General features: G+C 37.1%; 1 protein-coding gene across 3 annotated transcripts in view; it reads right to left on the bottom strand.

Annotated features, from left to right (window-relative positions):
- Positions 1-12093: 12093 nt before the first annotated feature.
- adgrd1 (adhesion G protein-coupled receptor D1) overlaps positions 12094-19913 on the bottom strand; it is a 77553-nt gene continuing 69733 nt past the window's right edge. For all 3 annotated transcript variants that reach the window (XM_067395108.1, XM_067395106.1, XM_067395107.1), the window contains 7 exons: positions 19268-19334; positions 19103-19169; positions 18922-19013; positions 18711-18837; positions 18395-18436; positions 17861-17953; positions 12094-15764 (listed from right to left, as the gene is read on the bottom strand). In XM_067395108.1, coding sequence (XP_067251209.1) covers positions 15669-15764; positions 17861-17953; positions 18395-18436; positions 18711-18837; positions 18922-19013; positions 19103-19169; positions 19268-19334 — 584 coding nt within the window. In that variant the 3' untranslated portion in view covers positions 12094-15668. The remainder of the gene's footprint in view (positions 15765-17860; positions 17954-18394; positions 18437-18710; positions 18838-18921; positions 19014-19102; positions 19170-19267; positions 19335-19913) is intronic.

Genomic DNA, 19913 nt, shown 5'->3' with positions numbered 1-19913 from the left:
GTGCGTGTTCATTACACGCATGCGCACTACCAGTCGGTCTATACACTAGTGTCTGGATCTGCGCATGCGCTTGTCAAAGAGCCGGGGCAGATGTGTTAACCCTTATGAACTGCTGATGTTAACTTATTTTCAGTGCTGTATGAGGAAAAAACAAGATTAGTAGTATAATGAATATAATAATAATAATAATTTAACAGCAATTGATCACTATTATTTATATGTCACTATGATACATTATTATCATCAACATCATTACATCTATCTATCTATCTATCTATCTATCTATCTATCTATCTATCTATCTATCTATCTATCTGTCCGTCTATCTATCAATCAATCAATCAATCAATCAATCAATCAATCAATCAATCAATTTGTCTGTCTATCTATCTATCCATCCATCCATCCATCCATCCATCCATCTATCCATCCATCCATCCATCCATCCATCCATCCATCCATCCATCCATCCATCCATCCATCTATCTATCTATCTATCTATCTATCTATCTATCTATCTATCTATCTATCTATCTATCTATCTATCTATCTATCTATCTATCTATCTATCTATCTAATCTGTCTGTCTGTCTAACATTTTACATAACCCGGTCTTACTTATTATGTTACAGTTTTTCTCCATTGGTTTGGCTCATTTTTTGAAACAGAAATTACATTCTAGAAACTCTAAGATCATTTGGCAAAATAGTCTTACAGTTCAGCACAACACTAAAGCTAACTTGCAAAAGCTCATACCTCTCCCAAAACTGTTCACTCATGTTTAAAAACTAAATTCCTTTACCAAATAAATAGTCAGTGCCACAGAAATGGCAAAGATCCTCTTAATTGCTTTGGCTCATTTCTTGAAACAGACCGGACATTCTCAACACACTTGGTGCTTTTGTCAAAATAATGTGGATGGTTCGGCACAACACTATGGTTCACCTGCAGAAGCTCATGCCTCTCCCAAAACAGCTCACTCATGCTTCAAAACTAAATTTCCTTCTCATTTAAACAGTCAGTGCCCCCAAAATGCATTGTCCCTTTGGCACTGTGTAAGCACTGCAAGTCAAAATGTTTAGATGTTTTGTCACTATGGCATTGAAATATCCCTCATGTCCACCTTTCAGTCTTAGCCCAGTCCTTCATTGACAATGGTTACTGTACTGTTTTTGTCTAGCCAGCATAATACATTAAAACTGTAATGGGTCATTGTATGGGACAATGTGAATTTCCACCGTGGCCTGCTCATCAGGGCCTGGTTCATACTCATCCAAGGATGGTCATGGTGTTCCTACCATCTTACTCTCCTTTCCTCAATCCTATTGAGGAGTTTTTTCTCTGCTTGCAGGTGGAGAGTGTATGAGCATCGGGCTCAAGATCAGAGGTCCCTGCTCCATGCAATGGACGCTGTGTCTGAGGATATTACAGGAGATCGTTGTAGGGGATGGTTGTGACATGCACTGTGTAGAAAACTGAAAAAAGAAATAGGATTTTAGGGTAAGAGTAGCCTCCAAGGTTTGACATCACACATTGCACTCATACTGCCAAGGAAATTGTAACCATTATAATTCACACAAAGTAACTTCCATACATCAGAGTAAAAAGAAAAGGTATACAGCATAATATACTGCAATATAAACACACAAACAAAAAACAATGAAAATTATATGCAGCCTACAGTGCTGAAAATAAAGCTGGAGTTTCACAACTAACAGTTCTTCACTGGTCGCTGTCCTCACCCTCCCTCTCCTGGACATCGTCCTCACCCTCCTGGCCATCCACACGCTGATGTCTGTCTGGCCACAGATTCTCGTCCACATCACAGTGTATATTCTCCTTTGCAATGCAACGAGGGAAGAAACGTGTGCATGTTGCAACCATCCCCTACAATGATCTCCTGTAATATCCTCACATGCAATCTCCATTGCTTGGAGCAGGGACCTCTGATCTTGAGCCCGATGCTCATACACTCTCCACATCCAAGCAGAGAAAAACTCCTCAATAGGATCGAGAGTAAGGTGGTAGGAACACCATAACCATCCTTGGATGAGTAGTGAACCAGGTGAGTGGGCCACAGTGGAAATTCACATTGTCCCACACAATGACATATTGTGGTAGGTGAGGCCCTACGAGACCTCTCTCATTTTCAGGGTTCAAATCAAAATGAAGGCGGTCCAAGAAGATGAGGAGCTTCTGTGTATTGTATGGGCCAAGTCTGGGGATGTGAGTGACCACACCATTCTCAGATATGACAGCACACATAGTTATATTGCTCCCTCACCTCCTTCGTTAGTCGAGTTCTAGTTTCACCTGACTGTCAATTACTGTAATAAATTTATCAAATGTTCCAAGGATCAATATATATTATATTATATTAGACTGAGAATCAAAAATCAGTTTAGATCAACAAGATCTATTCACTTGGAAATTGTGCTAAATGTGGGCTACCTGTACTTAATCATTTGCAAAGATGTACTGAGACATTGAGACATGTACTTAGACATTTGCAATTTGATGAAATTATGAGAAATTCAATTCTGTTGTGAACAATTGCCAAGTGGTTTGGAGATTTGTCCATGTTGTTTTGAGAATTTAATTTCTGTTTTAAGAAATGAGACAAACCAATGGAGAAAAACTGTAATAATAGTAAAAGTGATAATTAACCTATTATTATTTTTTTCTTCAAATTCACTTATGTTACAGTTTTTTCTCAGTCGCTTTAGTGGATTTCTCAGATCACAACTGATATTCTCAAAACTGCTTGTTCAACCTCCACATCATTTAGTCACTTGTGCACATCATAAAAGCAATTTCTCATTCTTTTGAACAAATGGCAAATGCTTCGGTACATTCATGAAATTGACTATGTGCAAGTGTCTGTTGTTTCCTACATTATCAATATTATACTAGTTCTCTGTTGAATAGTCTTACCCGCCAAAAAATCTAGGTATTAGTTCCTTGCATAAGTCATTAAATGCAAAATAGCTGATCTACTTGTCATAAACTGTCAACATTTTTCTATACATCTCTGTCAGACGTATTTGTAAATGTGTCCTGAATTGATGAATTGCACCGGGAAATCTTGAATTTCACCAATGAAGCCAATTAATGGAAATTTAAAGCATTAGATCAACCAATGATCAACCAGTTCTGTAAAATAGCTCATTTGGCAAGCATATAGACAGAGGACAACTTAGTGTTACAGTTTCTGACAATGGAAGAACAATAAGGAAACAAACAGGGTTGACAGTCAGGAAGAAGAAAAGGATTAAGGAATGTATCGTAAAAGGGAAGGAGGCAAAGGTAGAAGAGGCCAAGGACATACTCATGTTATTCTGGTGAAATAAGGGCCACTATTGTGGACCATGTTCTCAGTCTTACAATGGCTGAGGCAAGTCGAAAGGTATAGCCGAATGCTGGGAGAACAACTTTGTCCTCAACCATTCAAACATTTGTACACAGAACAGGTATGTAATCAAACAATGTGCACTGTACTGTAATACTGTATACTTACTGTAATGCTTCATATTACAGTAGTCCACTTGCAATCAATATCCCACATAGAGTAATGTGTAAATTTGTACTGTTGAAATTGATACACTGATCAGGCATAACATTATGACCACCTTCCTAATATTGTGTTGGTCCTCCTTTTGCTGCCAAAACAGCCCTGACCCGTCGAGGCATGGACTTCACTAGACCCCTCAAGGTGTGCTGTGGTATCTCGCACCAAGATGTTAGCAGCAAATCCTTTAAGTCCTGTAAGTTGTGAGGTGGGGCCTCCATGGATCAGACTTGTTTGTTCAGCACATCCCACAGATGCTCGATTGGATTGAGATCTGGGAAATTTGGAGGCCAAGTCAACACCTCAAACTCGTTGTTCTGCTCCTCAAACCATTCCTGAACCATTTTTGCTTTGTGGCAGGTTGAATTATCCTGGTGAAAGAGACCACAGCCACCAGGGAATACCGTTTCCATGAAAGATGATGAAGAGGATCTTTTCATCGACTGAGAAACCAAAGACTGTTACTGAGTTTTTGAAATGAGCGCATGCGTAAGAACAACCCCCCTCCTTCGAAGGAACGCCTCCCAAAACTCGTAAACACTTGTATTGGAATACGAGTGTTTACCACCGGCATTCGCTGTGTCGTGTTAGTGGATTCATTATGTCGGACTCACGACAGGTTACTCATAATCTGCAGTTGTTACTCCTGTCTCCGGACAGAAACATTGCATGCAGCGCCTGTGGAGTGTGGAAAGTTACTGGAGCGCGCAGCCGCGCACATCTCTCACAAGGAACGTCATGGCAGTGATTGACAAGCCAGAGGGCCAATCTTTTACGCGATGATCGTGTAAACGATTGGCTGATGTTTTTAAGGCCCTACCTCGTGCACAGATGATGTATATTAATATTATTCCTTTCAGTGCACCTAATAAATAGTCTTTTATCAGTTAGTAAAGACAGTTTCAAGTAATATTGCAAAATGTATAAAACAAAACATCCTCTTTAGCACCTTTAAGGGTTTACATGGTCTGCAACAATGCTTAGGTAGGTGGTATGTGTCAAAGTAACATCCACATGGATGGCAGGACCCAAAGTTTCCCAACAGAACATTGCCCAAAATATCACACCGGCTTGCCTTCTTCCCATAGTGTATCCTGGTGTCATGTATTCCCCAGGTAAGCGACGCACACTCACCCAGCCATCCACGTGATGTAAAAGAAAACACAATTCACCAGACCAGGCCACCTTCTTCCACTGCTCCGTGGTCCAGTTCTGATGCTCAAGTGCCCACTGTTAGCGCTTTCGGCAGGGGTCAGCATGGGCACCCTGACTGGTCTGCGGCTATGCAGCCCCATACGCCACAAACTGTAATGCACTGTGTATTCTGATACCTTTCTATCAGAACCAGCATTAACTTCTTGAGCAATTTGAACTACAGTAGCTCATCTGTTGGATCAGACCACAAGGGCCAGCCTTCGCTCCCCACGTGCATCAATGAGCCTTGGCCGCCCATGACCCTGTCGCCGGTTCACCACTGTTCCTTCCTTGGACCACTCAATAGATACTGACCACTGCAGACCGGGAACACTCCACAAGAGCTGCAGTTTTGGAGATGCTCTGACCCAGTCATCTAGCTATCGCAATTTGGTCCTCGTCAAAATCCTTACACTTGCCCATTTTTCCGTAGCCAGAGTTTACATCAGGAAATACTGACAGAGTACACTGCTATATTGACAACCTGGTTAAGCATTTTGACTACTTGTTTGAGAACAATGACACAAGGACTTGTCATTCTGATGGCACTATTATGTTCTTTGGCATAAATACTTATGAGAGATGAACTAAACTAAGGATTTTGAGCAAGTTACAGGCTTTTACAGGTAATCTATTGTGTGGAGCTATTTGTACTAATTGTTTTGAGAAATGCACTTACTGGTGTGCAAATGTTAAGGATGATTCAAATTCGAAAAACTGTAATTGGTAGCAGCACGTTACATAATCCTCCCACACTTAAGTTCAATTATAATGTCTGTCCAGTTAGAAAGTTAAACATTAACATCACAGAGCATGATAAAATCAGAAGATTATATAACATTATCACGCTGCCCTCTAAGTGATACTAAATAATTAAATCATATGATAACATAAAAAGCTAGCACGACTGACACTGAAGCACGAGTCTACACAAAGATGCAGGTCTCCTCTTTCATATTTAGACATGACAACATTGCCATCTTGTGGTAAAATTATATTATTACACAAATGCGCTCTAGTAAATGCAAGGCAAACAATAATTAAATCAAAGCTCTTTCAGGAAGTGCAACTCTCTTAAAGCACACTAGAGATTGTAAATAAAGTTTTGATAGATGAGCATGTACTAGCCAATGAAAAAGATGTATGAAATGTATGATTTATGAAAATGTAATATTAAAATATCAGTGTTGTTTCTAAAGCCTCTTCTTTACGGGGGCTATACTCTTGACAAAATGACAGGTCAGACAATCTATAGGTTTTTTAGAAATGTAGTTTTTGATTGCTTTTGCTCTACCTGAGAGGCTACTTTGACTGGACTTGTCAGATTGCATATGTTTTCCTTTAACCATAAATTTACTCCATAAGGTGTTCATTAAAAAAGAGGCAGAATTCCCAAAGATCCACTTCAGGATGAACTGTTCCCATGTTGTTTTTCACTATTGATCAGCTGCTGGTCATTGTCTGCTCTTTTGGATGTCGTGTACTGGTTTGCATCACCCTATTCATTGTCCTGAATGAATAAGAGCATTATCTGAGCCTTCTGCTGGGCTATTATATCATTCATAATATTAAACTGAACGTTTGGCATATAAAGACCTCCACCCCAAAGCTAATGATATATGATATTGGTAGGTTATTATTCATATTCTGCTCCCTTTCTGCCCATAAAACACGTGTAGCTGATAAGCAGCCCTCCTTTAAACTTACATTTGAAAAAGCCGCCTGGGACCTTCATCAGTCATTTGCAATGAAGGTAGTCAATGAATCTGTATAATCTGCTTGTGTATCTCAACTGTACTCCACCCGGTCACGCTGTAATCTGCCAAATCTATGAGCCATCGAGCGTGTAAGAGGTTTTAAATGTGTGAGGAGGGGTATCACTCTGAGCCATGATGATGACACTTCCTGCAGGACAAACGTCATTCTCTCCAGTCCTGTCTTGGCAAAAAGCAAGAAAACGTAATGTAATTCAGTCCAGCTTGTCTCTGTTTGTTTTCCATTGTACTGTCTGTTTGTGGTCTGTGTTTTGTCTTCACTCGTTTGTTTAGCATGTTGAGTTTATACTTTTATTCAGCAAGGACAGTAAAGACATTTATAATTTTACAAAATGATCCATTATATAATGCAGTTATTTTGAATTTTCTATTTATCAAAAAATCCTGAAAAAACATCTCACAGTTTCCACGAGAATATGAAGCAGCAACTGTTTTCAACACTGACGGTAATAAAAAATGTTTCTTGATCAGCAATCGGCATATTAACTCTTTTCCCGCCATTGATGGAGTTTTCGAGAAGGGTATAACTGCCTGTAGCCTCCAAATGGGGGTGGGAACTCCAAAACAGGGCGTGGCTTACTCCCATTGGCAGACAGGCACATGACACGCATGCACAATTTTGCTGCATTCACGTCACCTCGTATTTATCGGAATCTTGAGATGACAACATGTGGCATTATATTCGGAGCTGTTCACGTCCTTAGACTGGGAATTATGCGTTTCCATGGCACCACTATCACCAATCTACAGCGGTCAGGTGGTACAGCGGCCACGTGGTACATTTGGGAGCTTTCAGAAAACTCCCAGCTTACAAGCTGTAATTACGAGCTCTACGAGGACGTGAACGCTTTTTACAAACTAGAATCTCGTTACTACAGGAATTATGAGGCCGAGTGAACGCACCTTTGTTTCCCCCCAATCGATCACAAACTCTGCCCCACAGCCGATTCTATTGTGCTGATTTCCTGCACAATGCTATGCTACAACAAATGCTAACCCCTAAACCTAGCCCACACCCGACCCTAACCTTAACCAGTGAAATTGACTGGGATTTGCATGATAAAAAAAGTTGTAGTTCAGGAGATTGTTACAGATCCCGTGTTCCCCTGGACTCCATTTCCCAAGATCCTCCTGTTCTCCACACCTGCACTCACTTCCCTCGTCAGCTCCTCATCGTCACTCATCACCTGCACCTGGACTCTATTGTCAGCACTCCCCATATATTGCACTCACTCCCTTCACTCCTCGTCCGTTCTCTGTTGTGTTAATGTGTAGTTTGGTGATCTCTGCTTTCTGTTTAATAAATGTATAGTTCGTCTTGTGGAAATCTGTATCTGCCTCATCCCTCTACCAGCTACCGTAACAGAGATAAGCAGTTAATAAGATTATGCGTTATGAGAACGCCGAGCCGGGCCATCCGTAACTCCTCAACCGGACCTCAGTGGCACTGGCAATGGCACTAACCACTCCTACTCTGCTAATCTCAAGCCCCGGGACATCCCTGTTGCTTAGAAAAAAGCGATAGAGTAAAAACTTTCCCACATGCTGCGCATAAAAAATAAGGGATTCTCGCTTATATCTTTGAACAGATGTTCAAACTCCAGTCTGAACACCACTGGCCACAAGCTCTGTGACAATTGGCTGCAGCCAGAGCCAATGGTGAAAGTCTTTGTGTGTGGAGACCCTGCCCCATTTTGGAGGTTCTGCCCACTTTTGGAGTTCAAGCCCCATTTTGAAGATCTCCGGCCTATAGTTATACCTACATGTTATTTTCCAAGTTTTCACTTTTATACTGTAGGGGGCACCATTACGCATCTTCTGAAAGAGTACAGAATCTCAGAATCAAAACACAGGTGAAAAAGAGGCAGAAACAAGCGATAAAAGATTTGCTTATGCACATTGTAGTCATTGATTATTATTATTATTATTATTTATTTTTTTATGAATCTTACCCAGATTCAAATGTTAATAAAAAAATAATGCATAAAAGAATAAAACAAAATAAAAAAATGTTTTTTGGTTGTTGTTGTTTTTTAAAGGTAGGGTAGGCAATAGGCTATATGCATGGTTACTTCCTGGTTGTCGTTAAAGGTGTTCTAGAATAAAAAATTGAATTTACCTCAGCATAGTTGAATAACAAGAGTTCAGTACATGGAAAAGACATACAGTGAGTCTCAAACTCCATTGCTTCCTCCTTCTTATATAAATCTCATTTGTTTAAAAGACCTCCGGAAAACAGGCGAATCTCAACATAACACCGACTGTTAGTCGGGATCATTAATATGTACGCCCCCAATATTTGCATATGCCAGCCCATGTTCAAGGAATTAGACAAGGGTAGCCAGTATTAACGTCTGGATCTGTGCACAGCTGAATCATCAGACTAGGTAAGCCAGCAAGAACAATAGTGAAAAATGGCAGATGGAGCAATAATAACTGCCATGATCCATGATATTTTTAGTGATATTTGTAAACTATCTTTCTAAATGTTTCGTTAGCATGTTGCTAATGTACTGTTAAATGTGGTTAAAGTTACCATTGATTCTTACTGTATTCACGGAGCCATCGCTATTTTCATTTTTAAACACTTGCAGTCTGTATAATTCATAAACACAACTTCATTCTTTATAAATCTCTCCAACAGTGTGTAATGTTAGCTTTAGCCATGCAGCACTATCAAACTCATTCATAACCAAATGTAAACATCCAAATAAATACTATACTCACAGGAATCGATGCATGCATGCATCATGAATGACAAACATCTTGTAAAGATCCATTTGAGGGTTATATTAGCTGTGTGAACTTTGTTTATGCACTGTATAACTGCACTTATAGTCGAGAGCTTGGGAGGGCAGGGAGCGAGAGATTTAAAGGGACCGCGCAGCCTGAATCGGTGCATAGTTAATAATGCCCCAAAATAGGCAGTAAAAAAATGAATTAAAAAAAATCTATGGGGTATTTTGAGCTGAAACTTCACAGACACATTCAGGGGACACCTTAGACTTATATTACATCTTTTGAAAAGACATTCTACGGCACCTTTAAGCCAGCTCGAGCATTTCCGGTAAACTGTTAGCTGTTCTGTACTCGCTGTACATCGACACAAAACCATCAATGGTTGACTTTTTAATGTTGTATTCATATTTTAATGCAGATCACATTATCACTTACCTAATTTGCCAATAGACCAGGTTTATTGATTGCAATAATGACGAAGCTATTGGGACCGTTTTAAAATGCCGTGTCTGTAATTAGACACTCACATGCATTTTTTTTCCCCCAGCACTTCAAATGTTATTTTTAATGTGATGACCACAAACATTATTCGTTCATCCTTCTGAGATCATCCCCATTGTAAAATCGAACATTTTCAACATTTGATAGAAAACACTTATTTAAAAAAAAAAAAAAAGACAGGTGGCGGCAAAGTAGCATTTATTTGTGCATATATCAGCCATTTCCTCTAATTGTTTTTCATTTCGTTTTTGACTAAATATTAAACATTATAAAATAGCTAGGTTTAAAAATACATTTTGTCAATGTGAAGTATGAAATACTCAAAAAATCTTAAGAAAAACAATAACTTTTTTTGTGAATGAATGACACAGAAAGCGAGCACCATACTTTTGTAATCACAGCAGCTGTCAGTCAGTGCAGCGCAAGATCAATGATTTCAGCACACTTTTAAAAACAAATTTTATTCAATTAATCTAACTAAAGTGCACAATAAATGTTTAAATGTTAAGGTTTTTTTCACATAAAAGTGTGAAAACTGATGGTCAAGTTGAATTTAGCCGAGGAGGAACAATGAGGTACGTCTTTATTTATTTATTTTTTATACTGTCTTACGTTTGAATAACTAAATTAATGCTATGCCTGACTATTTAAGTGACCATATTCTGATTATAAACTAAGTATTACACTACTGATGCTCAACACACCAGCAAATTCCCCTCACCCGAAGTTTTCGAGCTGGCTTATATTATTGCAGAAGTTCTAAAGAACGCTCCGTGCATATTGCCCATTTTGGAGTGGTTAGCAATAGCAAGCTAGCTTTGAAAGCATAAGATCCCACCCTCCCTTCAGATCATCTCAAAAGCCACAACTCTTCCAAAAGATATGAATGCGCACAGCAGAGTCTGCAAAGCGTCAAGAGACGAGAGACTGTATTAAATTACCCCATTTCTCAAAGCACATTACAATAATAATATAAACAACTTACAGCTCTAGTTGTATGACCTGACTGCTGCAGATTTATTTCGCCGTTGATAGTGTTGACATAAAAACACATAAATCAGAGCAGAACAGCTCAGGGGTAGAATACCACAGGTTGCCATCTCTTAATTACGGTTAGGACATGGCGTGAATGCAGCATAAGCTTGTTGTTTTGGTTCAAGAGGAACTGTAAAAGGCAGCTGCTGTTTGTTTGTGGCGCTCAGTGACTGTCTGTCTAGTGTGATGTCTGTGAGGGCAGGGTGCGTGGATGTATGCAAATACATATGTGACAGGCAGGTAGGACATTGTATCATTGCATTCGGACCGAATGCAATGATTGGGAAACACTTTTTGGTCCTGAGACTTCCACAGAAGATATATGTATGTAATATTTAGACCATTTCTATTATTGATTGCTATCAGGGTGAGTTTCAAAGAGTTTCAACCTGTATAACAGAAAGTGTTTATAAAACAAATTGCCTACCCTTAAAGCAAGTCTGTTCAGATATTAATACAACAAAATATTCTAGGGGCCATGAAAGTTTTGTGAAAATGATAAAAAAAAAAAAAAAAAAAAAAAAAGCTGGCGGGGAAAGATGGCACGTTCACACCGAGAACGATAACTATAAAGATAACGATAAGATATACGGTTAGTTATCGTTAGTATAACGGTAAAACGATAAAATAACATAAAATTACCTCAGATATCCATCCTTAGTTTCGACAACACTGTCTTGCTTCCTTTGAAGTTGCAGTGAGCAAGACTAGGCGTTGTTTTATTCCACTTCGTCAGCTTCGACACTATATTCATTCGAAACATAGCATGCTGAGGACATCTGCTGGTTAAAGCCGTGTAAATGCAGCAAGAACAGCAAAAACAACATACTTTGAAACAGCAGCGCGTGAGCTTAGAGTAACGCAAATATAGTCATCGTTATAATAACGTTATAGTTATCTCTATAGTTATCGTTTTTGGTGTGAACCTTTAGAATGAATTCTGAAGGATCATGATATGACACTGAAGACTGGAGCAATGGCTGCTGAAAATTCAGCTTTGACATCAGACGAATGGGCTATATTATTTTAAAACATAAAAAGTTATTTTAAAATGCAATAATATTTCACCCAAAATTTCAACCTGAGGTGACAGTGGTTGTTAGACTTTTTTTTTTTCTTTTTTTTTTTTTTAAAGTAACTTATGGGACAAAAACACTTTTAAAATCTAATAAAAAATCCTGCAATAGCTGAATTTGTATGAATCCTCACCAGAAGGAAGAAAAAAAAAATCTTTTTAAGACATAAATGGTAAATTAAAATTCAAAAATGCATAATGTCAATACTAAAGAGTCAATTTTATTCAAAACAGAGATATACAGGGCATATTACAAACATAATGACGTTCATTAAAATGTAATAGATGTCAAAGACAATCAAAACGTCATTCAGATTTGACTTGTGAAGACAATCAATGTGGGTAATGTTTCAATGACTCTTACTGTCCACAAATAATCCTTCTCCACAGTAAACCCTAATGAAGGACTCAGTGAAGGTACCATATAAAAGAAACACAGGAAACACAAGTAAAAAGCTTATGAATATCCGTCACATATCACCGTCCTCATGGCGAATAAGTAGTCAGCATTGTAAGGAGGGTTTGTTAGGAATTCACATCATGAAAATAATGTTTGACTGTGACAGAGCCAACACAGAATCTGTACAGGCCCAGAGATTTCTGCAGGTTTCGAAGAACGGCACGTTTGTAAATATTTCAGTTATATTCAATCAATTCCACAGACTTACCCCTCAAAATGAATCACAGAAAATGCAGAAAAAAAGTCTATTTCTGATTTTTGGACACTAGACTTAATGATTTATATTCAGAAACTAATGGCACTCTGATAAAAGAGATATGTAGGAATATAGGACTTACACATATGTACAACTCACTTATGTCATATCACAGTACAGTTATTAGACTTAAATAGTTTTTATTTGGCATACTCTTTATTTTTCAAAAGAAAACTGTGAAAATTCATTTTCATTACAACAGAATAATTCAAGGAAAACAAATAAAAACTTCACAGAAAGATTTCTCACATTATAAACATTTAAGAAAGTAGGCACTTCCTCTGTAAAGGCGTGTTATATTTTAAAACACTGCTATGGCCATTCGTGTGTGTGTGTGTGTGTGTGTGCTTAGATCATACCGGTGCCATTTAATACTTCAAAAGCATGTGTAATGTGAAGATGTGTATGTCCAATCATATATGGTATACTATCGCTCTATGGTTCTTGCATTTTCATATGAGAAAATCATTACATGAATGGGTTATAGACACAAAAATAGTAAATGTCCCCTAATTGAGAGACACTGCATAAACAATTCTTTTCAAATATTAAATAACAATCAGATAAGTGCACCTGGTGTTTAAATGTTCATTTGGGAGAAAATGTCTTGCTAAAATAAAGTAACTTCCGCATTTGTTCCTGGAAGAGATCATGAACACGCAGACATCCACCCATAAACTACAAACAATAGCTGATTAAGCTATAATGTTGAGGAAAAATAACAGTTATGATACTGAATAAGAAGATCTTTGCAGTATCAAAGTCTTGTTGGAACATAATGACGACAATAATTTAAAAGATATATGGTCACACATTAAAAATACACTGACCTGTCTTGGTACCAATAAATACAATTACAGACACTGTATGGCTATGTGTGTCACACACTGGCTTTAGGGCATTTAACATGAGTTCTGGGTTATTTACATCACAAAAGTCTGACGCATACTGGTAAATATCATGAAATGACAGAACTATGTGGCACTATGTGTACAATTAGGTGTTCAGTTACAAAAAAACATAAAAGCCACAGTTCCTATGTTTTGTTGTTGTTGTTCTACATAATTATTAAATGAAGTATTATCTAACATGAAATTAGCCTAAATCAAATCAAATGTCTATATGACCAGTCCCACCTCAGAGGTCTTTTTTTTTATTTTTTTTGTAAAAAACTGAATGTATTCGTTTTTATATTAATAATGAGTATTTATTCGGGTCAATGACATGGCAGGTCATTTTTCTGTCCAAAGGCCTTACTAATAATAAAAAAACTAAGATATGACATCCACAGTATGTAAGGTGGTATTACAATTAGATCTCTTTTATCGAATCCAAAAGGTTTAATGATATTTTGCTCCATATAAAGGTATTTTAAAGATTTTGAAGTGTCAAAACGTCATTTGGTTTAACCGTCCAAAGGCCAATACAGCCATTTCATATGTGTAGAAGTCGTTGCTTTGTTATGAGAAAGTATGTCCGGAAAAATTTATTTCACTGATGTCATTCGGAGTAACCAATATAAAGGGATCATTTTGAGTATTGTGATCATGTGACAGGATGTGACATCATTCAGACGCCTGCAAAGGACCACATGGTCCTGAAGCAATGTAACTAACTCTTGACAAATTCATGTTTTCACATTTCCCGAAACGTAATGTTCGGTACAACTGCTATATAACATGAAAAATGTTATAATATTTAAAAAACTTGTACTAAATATGAAATGTTTGATTGTCCTTTTGCTAGCTAGCTAGCAAGCTAACCAGCTAACCTGTTAGCATTGTTTGAAAATATCGTCACTCGGTATAACCAAGCGTCATTCGGTAAAACTGAAATTTTGCTTAACCGAATGACTTTTTTGGTGACAAATTTTGTCCATCTTGTAAAAAAATGACAAAAGCAGTGTTAATTGATTATAAAACCCACATAATCTCATTGTTAACACTTAATAAAACTTTAAAATTAATTATATCCCCATTATGTTTCTTATACTTTTAAAGACCTTATTTGTCAATGACCCATTAACAGAATTTAATCATTCATGTTAATCACCGAAAACATATTTATCTGTATCCCATAGTTTGCGTGCAACCCTGTTATCACATTATTACATTCCTTACACACACACACACACACACACACACACACAAACACAAACACACACACACATGCATATATATATATATATATATATATATATATATATATATATATATATATATACACATACATACATTTTGTCATTTAACGTTGATGATCATTGCTAGTCTTGGTAACAGGATTGCAAAAACAGCAAACTTCACATACAAATATTTAGAAAATACAGCTCATATAATATTCAGATTGACCTCCTGAGGTTGACCACCAACATTTTGCGGATTTATCACTTTTCACTGACCTCCTGTTGAAAAACCCTAACCCTACTTTTTTCAGTCCCCATTTGAATCCTATTTGGTTAAAAAGTGCCATTTACAATACTACGAAATAAAAATAAGAAAAACGTCACAATGATAAGGAAGAACTCCAGAGAATTTTGACAGAATTGTATTTCTCTTCCAGGTCTAATTAAAAGCAATAGCGGGAACTGTAGTGCCAGATGGACAGGAATTAATAAAAGCTGCTACTTCACTTTTTTGCTAAAGTTGAGACACTCCAGACTTGTTCTTGATGATTCCTCTCTTTAAAGGACGGCCAGACAGTGGTCCAAATGTAGCACAGATCTAGTGAGTTATCCAAACAAGCAGAGCAAGTAGGAGAGTCTCCTGTCTGTGAGAGTAAGTTGTTGAATTCAGAGTTCTCAGCAGGCCACATTATTAGCAAATGATGAAAAAGTCATACGCTCCTTCATCACAACAACGGGCCTTGTGTCTTCATCAAATGTTTGTAATAGAGAGATCATCAGCAGGAGCAAATGACATCAGAGATATTTGTGTTGTGAGTGAACTATTCTACTATTAGCTGCAAGTGTTTGTAGCCATTTCACCATTGGAAGTCCTTTTAAAATGCGATATAGCACAGCGCATCTTCTACAGGAATTGCTACGCTGTTTTCCTCTTCAGAAGCCATTATACTGCTGACAAATCTATGCGGTTGGCTGAGTTGGTGCTTTTGTCCCATGTGTTCATCTTTGTGGGAGACACACCTCCTTTGTTGCCGTTCATCTGCGGATTAAAACCAGATGTTTTGTGAAACATGTTTTGATTCTAATACCCTTGTGAAAAAGAACTGTGCTTAATTCTACTGAATGTGCACTAGTAGTGTACTTCAAATCGTAAAAGTATAATTAAAAAAATGTGTTTGCAAATAATATTAACACAATAAAAGGCCACTTAAATGGATAGTTCACCCCCCAAAAAATGTTTAATTTGACATTATTACAAAGTGCACTTTATTTTATTATTATTTTTTTTAAAGTGTTAATGAAATTGTACTCTCTTCAAGCACACTTAAAGGGTTAGTTCACCTAAAAATGAAAATTATCCCAAGCTTTACTCACCCTCAAGCCATCCTAGGTGTATATGACTATCTTCTTTCAGACGAACACAATCGGATATACTTAGTCCTCCAAGGTTTATAATGGTAGTTAAAAAATTCATCCATCCATTATAAAAAATAATCCATACGGCTCCAGGGGGTTAATAAAGGCCTTTCAAAGCGAAGCAATGCATTTTTAAAGAAAAATTAAAACTTTATAAATTCAAATAACTAGCTTCCGGTGAATGACCGTACACAGAATGCGCAAGTTGACTTGCGCCAAATGAGTAACCCCTGATGCGATGTATGACGCAGGATTTAGGAGAATTGTAATCTTAGACGCCTCTCTCGATTCAAACAAATAGGGCTGTGCAACAAACTGAAGCACCTCTTCTCTTATATTGAAATCCTCTGACTTTTCACTTTAAAAATTCTCGTTTTAGATTTCTAATCCATGACCAGTGTTTTGTTTTGCTCTATCCTCTGAGCTTCCGCGTTCGTCATTACATCATGTGTTGGGTCAGGGGTTACTCTTCTGCCACAAATCGATACGTAGGTCCGTCTGCTGGAAGCTAGTTATTATAGTTAATAAAGTTTTAAATGTGGATATTTTTCTTACAAAAAAACCCTGGAGCCATGTGGAGTACTTTTACGATGGATGCACTTTTTTTTTGCTTCAAACCATTATAAATCTTGGAGGAGCCAGGATATTTTTAAATATACCTCCGATTGTGGCTTGAGGGTGAGTAAAGCTTGGGATAATTTTCATTTTTAGGTGAACTAACCCTTTAAGTGTGCTTAAAGAGAGTTCAATTTCATGGTGTCTTAAAAATAAAAAAAAAAAAAAAAAAAAAAAAAAAAGATATAATGTCAAATCATGTTTTAACAATATTTTGACATGCTATAAAGAAGTACACTTATTTTGAAGTGTTGGCTAAAGCATGTAAAGTATTTGATTATAATTTTAACTGCAGTGTTATTCAATTTTACAATTATAAGTTATTTTTTTTAAATATTCTAAATTGCAACTTCATTACAAATGTGCAATTACAAATATATTTATATACATGGCATACAGATTTCAATAGGAATGACATAAAAGTATATTGGATAACACTTTACAATAAGGTTCATTAGTTAAACATTAGTTAATGTATTAACTAACATGAACCATGAGCAATACATCTGTTACCGTATTTGTTAATCTTCATTAACGTTAATGAAAATACAGTTGTTCATTGTTTGTTCATGTTAGTTCACAGTGCATTAACTAATGCTAATAAGATTTTAATAATGTATTAGTAAATGCTGAAATTAACATTAAAGAAGATTAATAAATGCTGTATAAGTGCAGTTCAATATTAGTTCATTTTAACTAATAACTAATGTTAACTAATGAACCTTATTGTAAAGTGTTACCGTGTATTTTAAATGCATGTCATTACATTGAGGAGTACACTTTAATCCATATTTTAAAGTCAATAGAAGTAATTATAAAATTACAAAAATGTTCCTACTGAAGTGGGCCAAAAAAAGCACTGTTACATGTAAGTTCAACAAACTGCATTTAATATATTCAAACAATAATTTATTTTAATTTAATTGTAAACATGGAAATAAGTGTCTGAAAACATTCATTTCAGAGCGCACTTAAGTATATTAAAGTACATTATTTCTGTAACAAGTGCTCTTTTTGAAAGTACTATCACAAAGGTAATTCTAAAATCACTGGTCAAAAATATATCAATACAAATGTAAAAATAAAACAACTGGAATTACTCACAATGTCTGAGTTGAAAGGTTTGACATTGATGTTGCGGATTGAGCTGCTGGTTAAAGTCCACACTTTGGTTTTGTGTTTGAAAGCAGCCCTGACCTGTAGAGCAGTAATAAGACATGAAATCTGTTAACAAACATCATGCTTGACACTTCTTGTATCTGAAATAGAGATTGTGACTGAGTTTGAAAGTGTCTCTAAAGGCCAATTCACACTGCGCCATTTTGTTGGGTTTTGTTGGATCAATGTGTTATGTCGGAGCTTGTTTTTGCTGGATAAACATGCTGAATTGGCACCTATTGGATCGTAGAACTGACGTACTGTAATCTGGTGATTGTTTGCGGTGGTTGGCGTCTGTCGGTGCAGTGTGAATTGGCCTAAAATGTGCATTCACATAAGGCAGTATCAAATCATCACCACTAGTCGGTGATCACACATCAACTCCACAAAACATGCATCATTTACACTGCGGGAACGTTAGACATTTTCCCCTGACATAAAGCACAGACTTCAGACACAGCTGCACAAACACACTCTTACCTCAGAGTTTAACAGACAGTGGAACAGGAATATGAAGAACCCCTTCAAGAAAAAAAGAAAAGAAAAGGAAAACAACAGATAACACTAAATATTGTGAAAGCGCTCCAATTCACATCTGCAAAAGTTCTTACAAGTCAGTCCAGGTCCAAAGTCATTTCAAACATTGTTATGCCTCATATTTTTTTAAAGCTGACATTGTTTGGCGAAACACACTGTTGACTTTGGAAGCTGTTATGTAAGTGAAAATCAGTCAGTTTGAGTAAGACCAATGGTCATTAGTGCAGTGCTGTTGTGTTACACAGTAGTGATTTCTGACCTGTAGAGAGTTAAACACTGCAAACATGTACTGGAAAAGCAGGGAGTGGTCATTCACTGCCAGAACCCCGAAGATCCATGATATGCCCAGGATGGGCAAGAGTACCGCCACCGCTTTGGTCGTCAACCTACAAAGACACACACACACACACACATGAAAAAAGTAAATGCAAGATGGCTGATATTACATTCATGATAGCAGATCAACTTACTTCACAGAGTTGGCGTCTCCGTGAACCTTATAGTTCTCAGCGCTGATCCTGGATATGATTCGTGTCACGGCTACCAAAATGCCAATGTTCACCTGGATGGCAGATATTACAACATTACAAATGTTCCTTTCATGCTCTCCTAGCGTAGTGCATTTAACACACCTCATTAACAGCTACTTACCATTATAACAAACAGAGCAGGGGCTACAAAAGCCCAAATCGCCCCATTATTCAGGGACAGCCAGCAACTAGTACAGAGAAAGACAAAACCATAAGTCAACTTTTCTCTTCAAACTGGACATCTGCTGACCATGTCATAACCCACAGTGTTGTTATGGTAACTTACTTGCCAGCCTCTCCATAGCTGTTGAGTGACAAGGTCATAGACACCACACAAATGACCAGAGGGCATCCTGAAAAATTTCAGTAACATAATTTCAAGCAATGCCCTGACATGTTATACTTAATCTAAAATCATTTTAATTGACTCATTTTAAAATGTATTTAAATTGTAATTATATTTCACAATATTACTGTATTTATTGTATTTTTGATCAAATTAATGCAGCCTTATAAGAGACATGTTGGAACAGGTAGGGGCCATCCTCAAACTGTTCCCACAAAGTTGGGAGCATGAAATTGTCCAACATGTCTTGGTATGCTGTAGCATTAAGAGTTCCTTTCACTGGAACTAAGGGGCCAAGCCCAACCCCTGAAAAACAACCCTATGGCAACCTATCACAGTACCATCTTTCACAAATGTTTGTAGAAGCAGTCTGCAAGTGATTGGAACACCTGAATTCAATGATTTGGAGGGGTGTTCCAATACTTTTGGAAATACAGTGTGTGTATATATATATATATATATATATATATATATATATATATATATATATATATACATAAATACATACAGGTGCTGGTCATATAATTAGAATATCATCAAAAAGTTGATTTATTTCACTAATTCCATTCAAAAAGTGAAACTTGTA

Source organism: Chanodichthys erythropterus, chromosome 9, assembly GCF_024489055.1.
Source record: "Chanodichthys erythropterus isolate Z2021 chromosome 9, ASM2448905v1, whole genome shotgun sequence".
In the NCBI taxonomy this organism is placed as follows: Eukaryota; Metazoa; Chordata; class Actinopteri; order Cypriniformes; family Xenocyprididae; genus Chanodichthys; species Chanodichthys erythropterus.
Note: the sequence above shows the minus strand (reverse complement) of the source record. Positions and strands in the feature narration are given on the sequence as shown.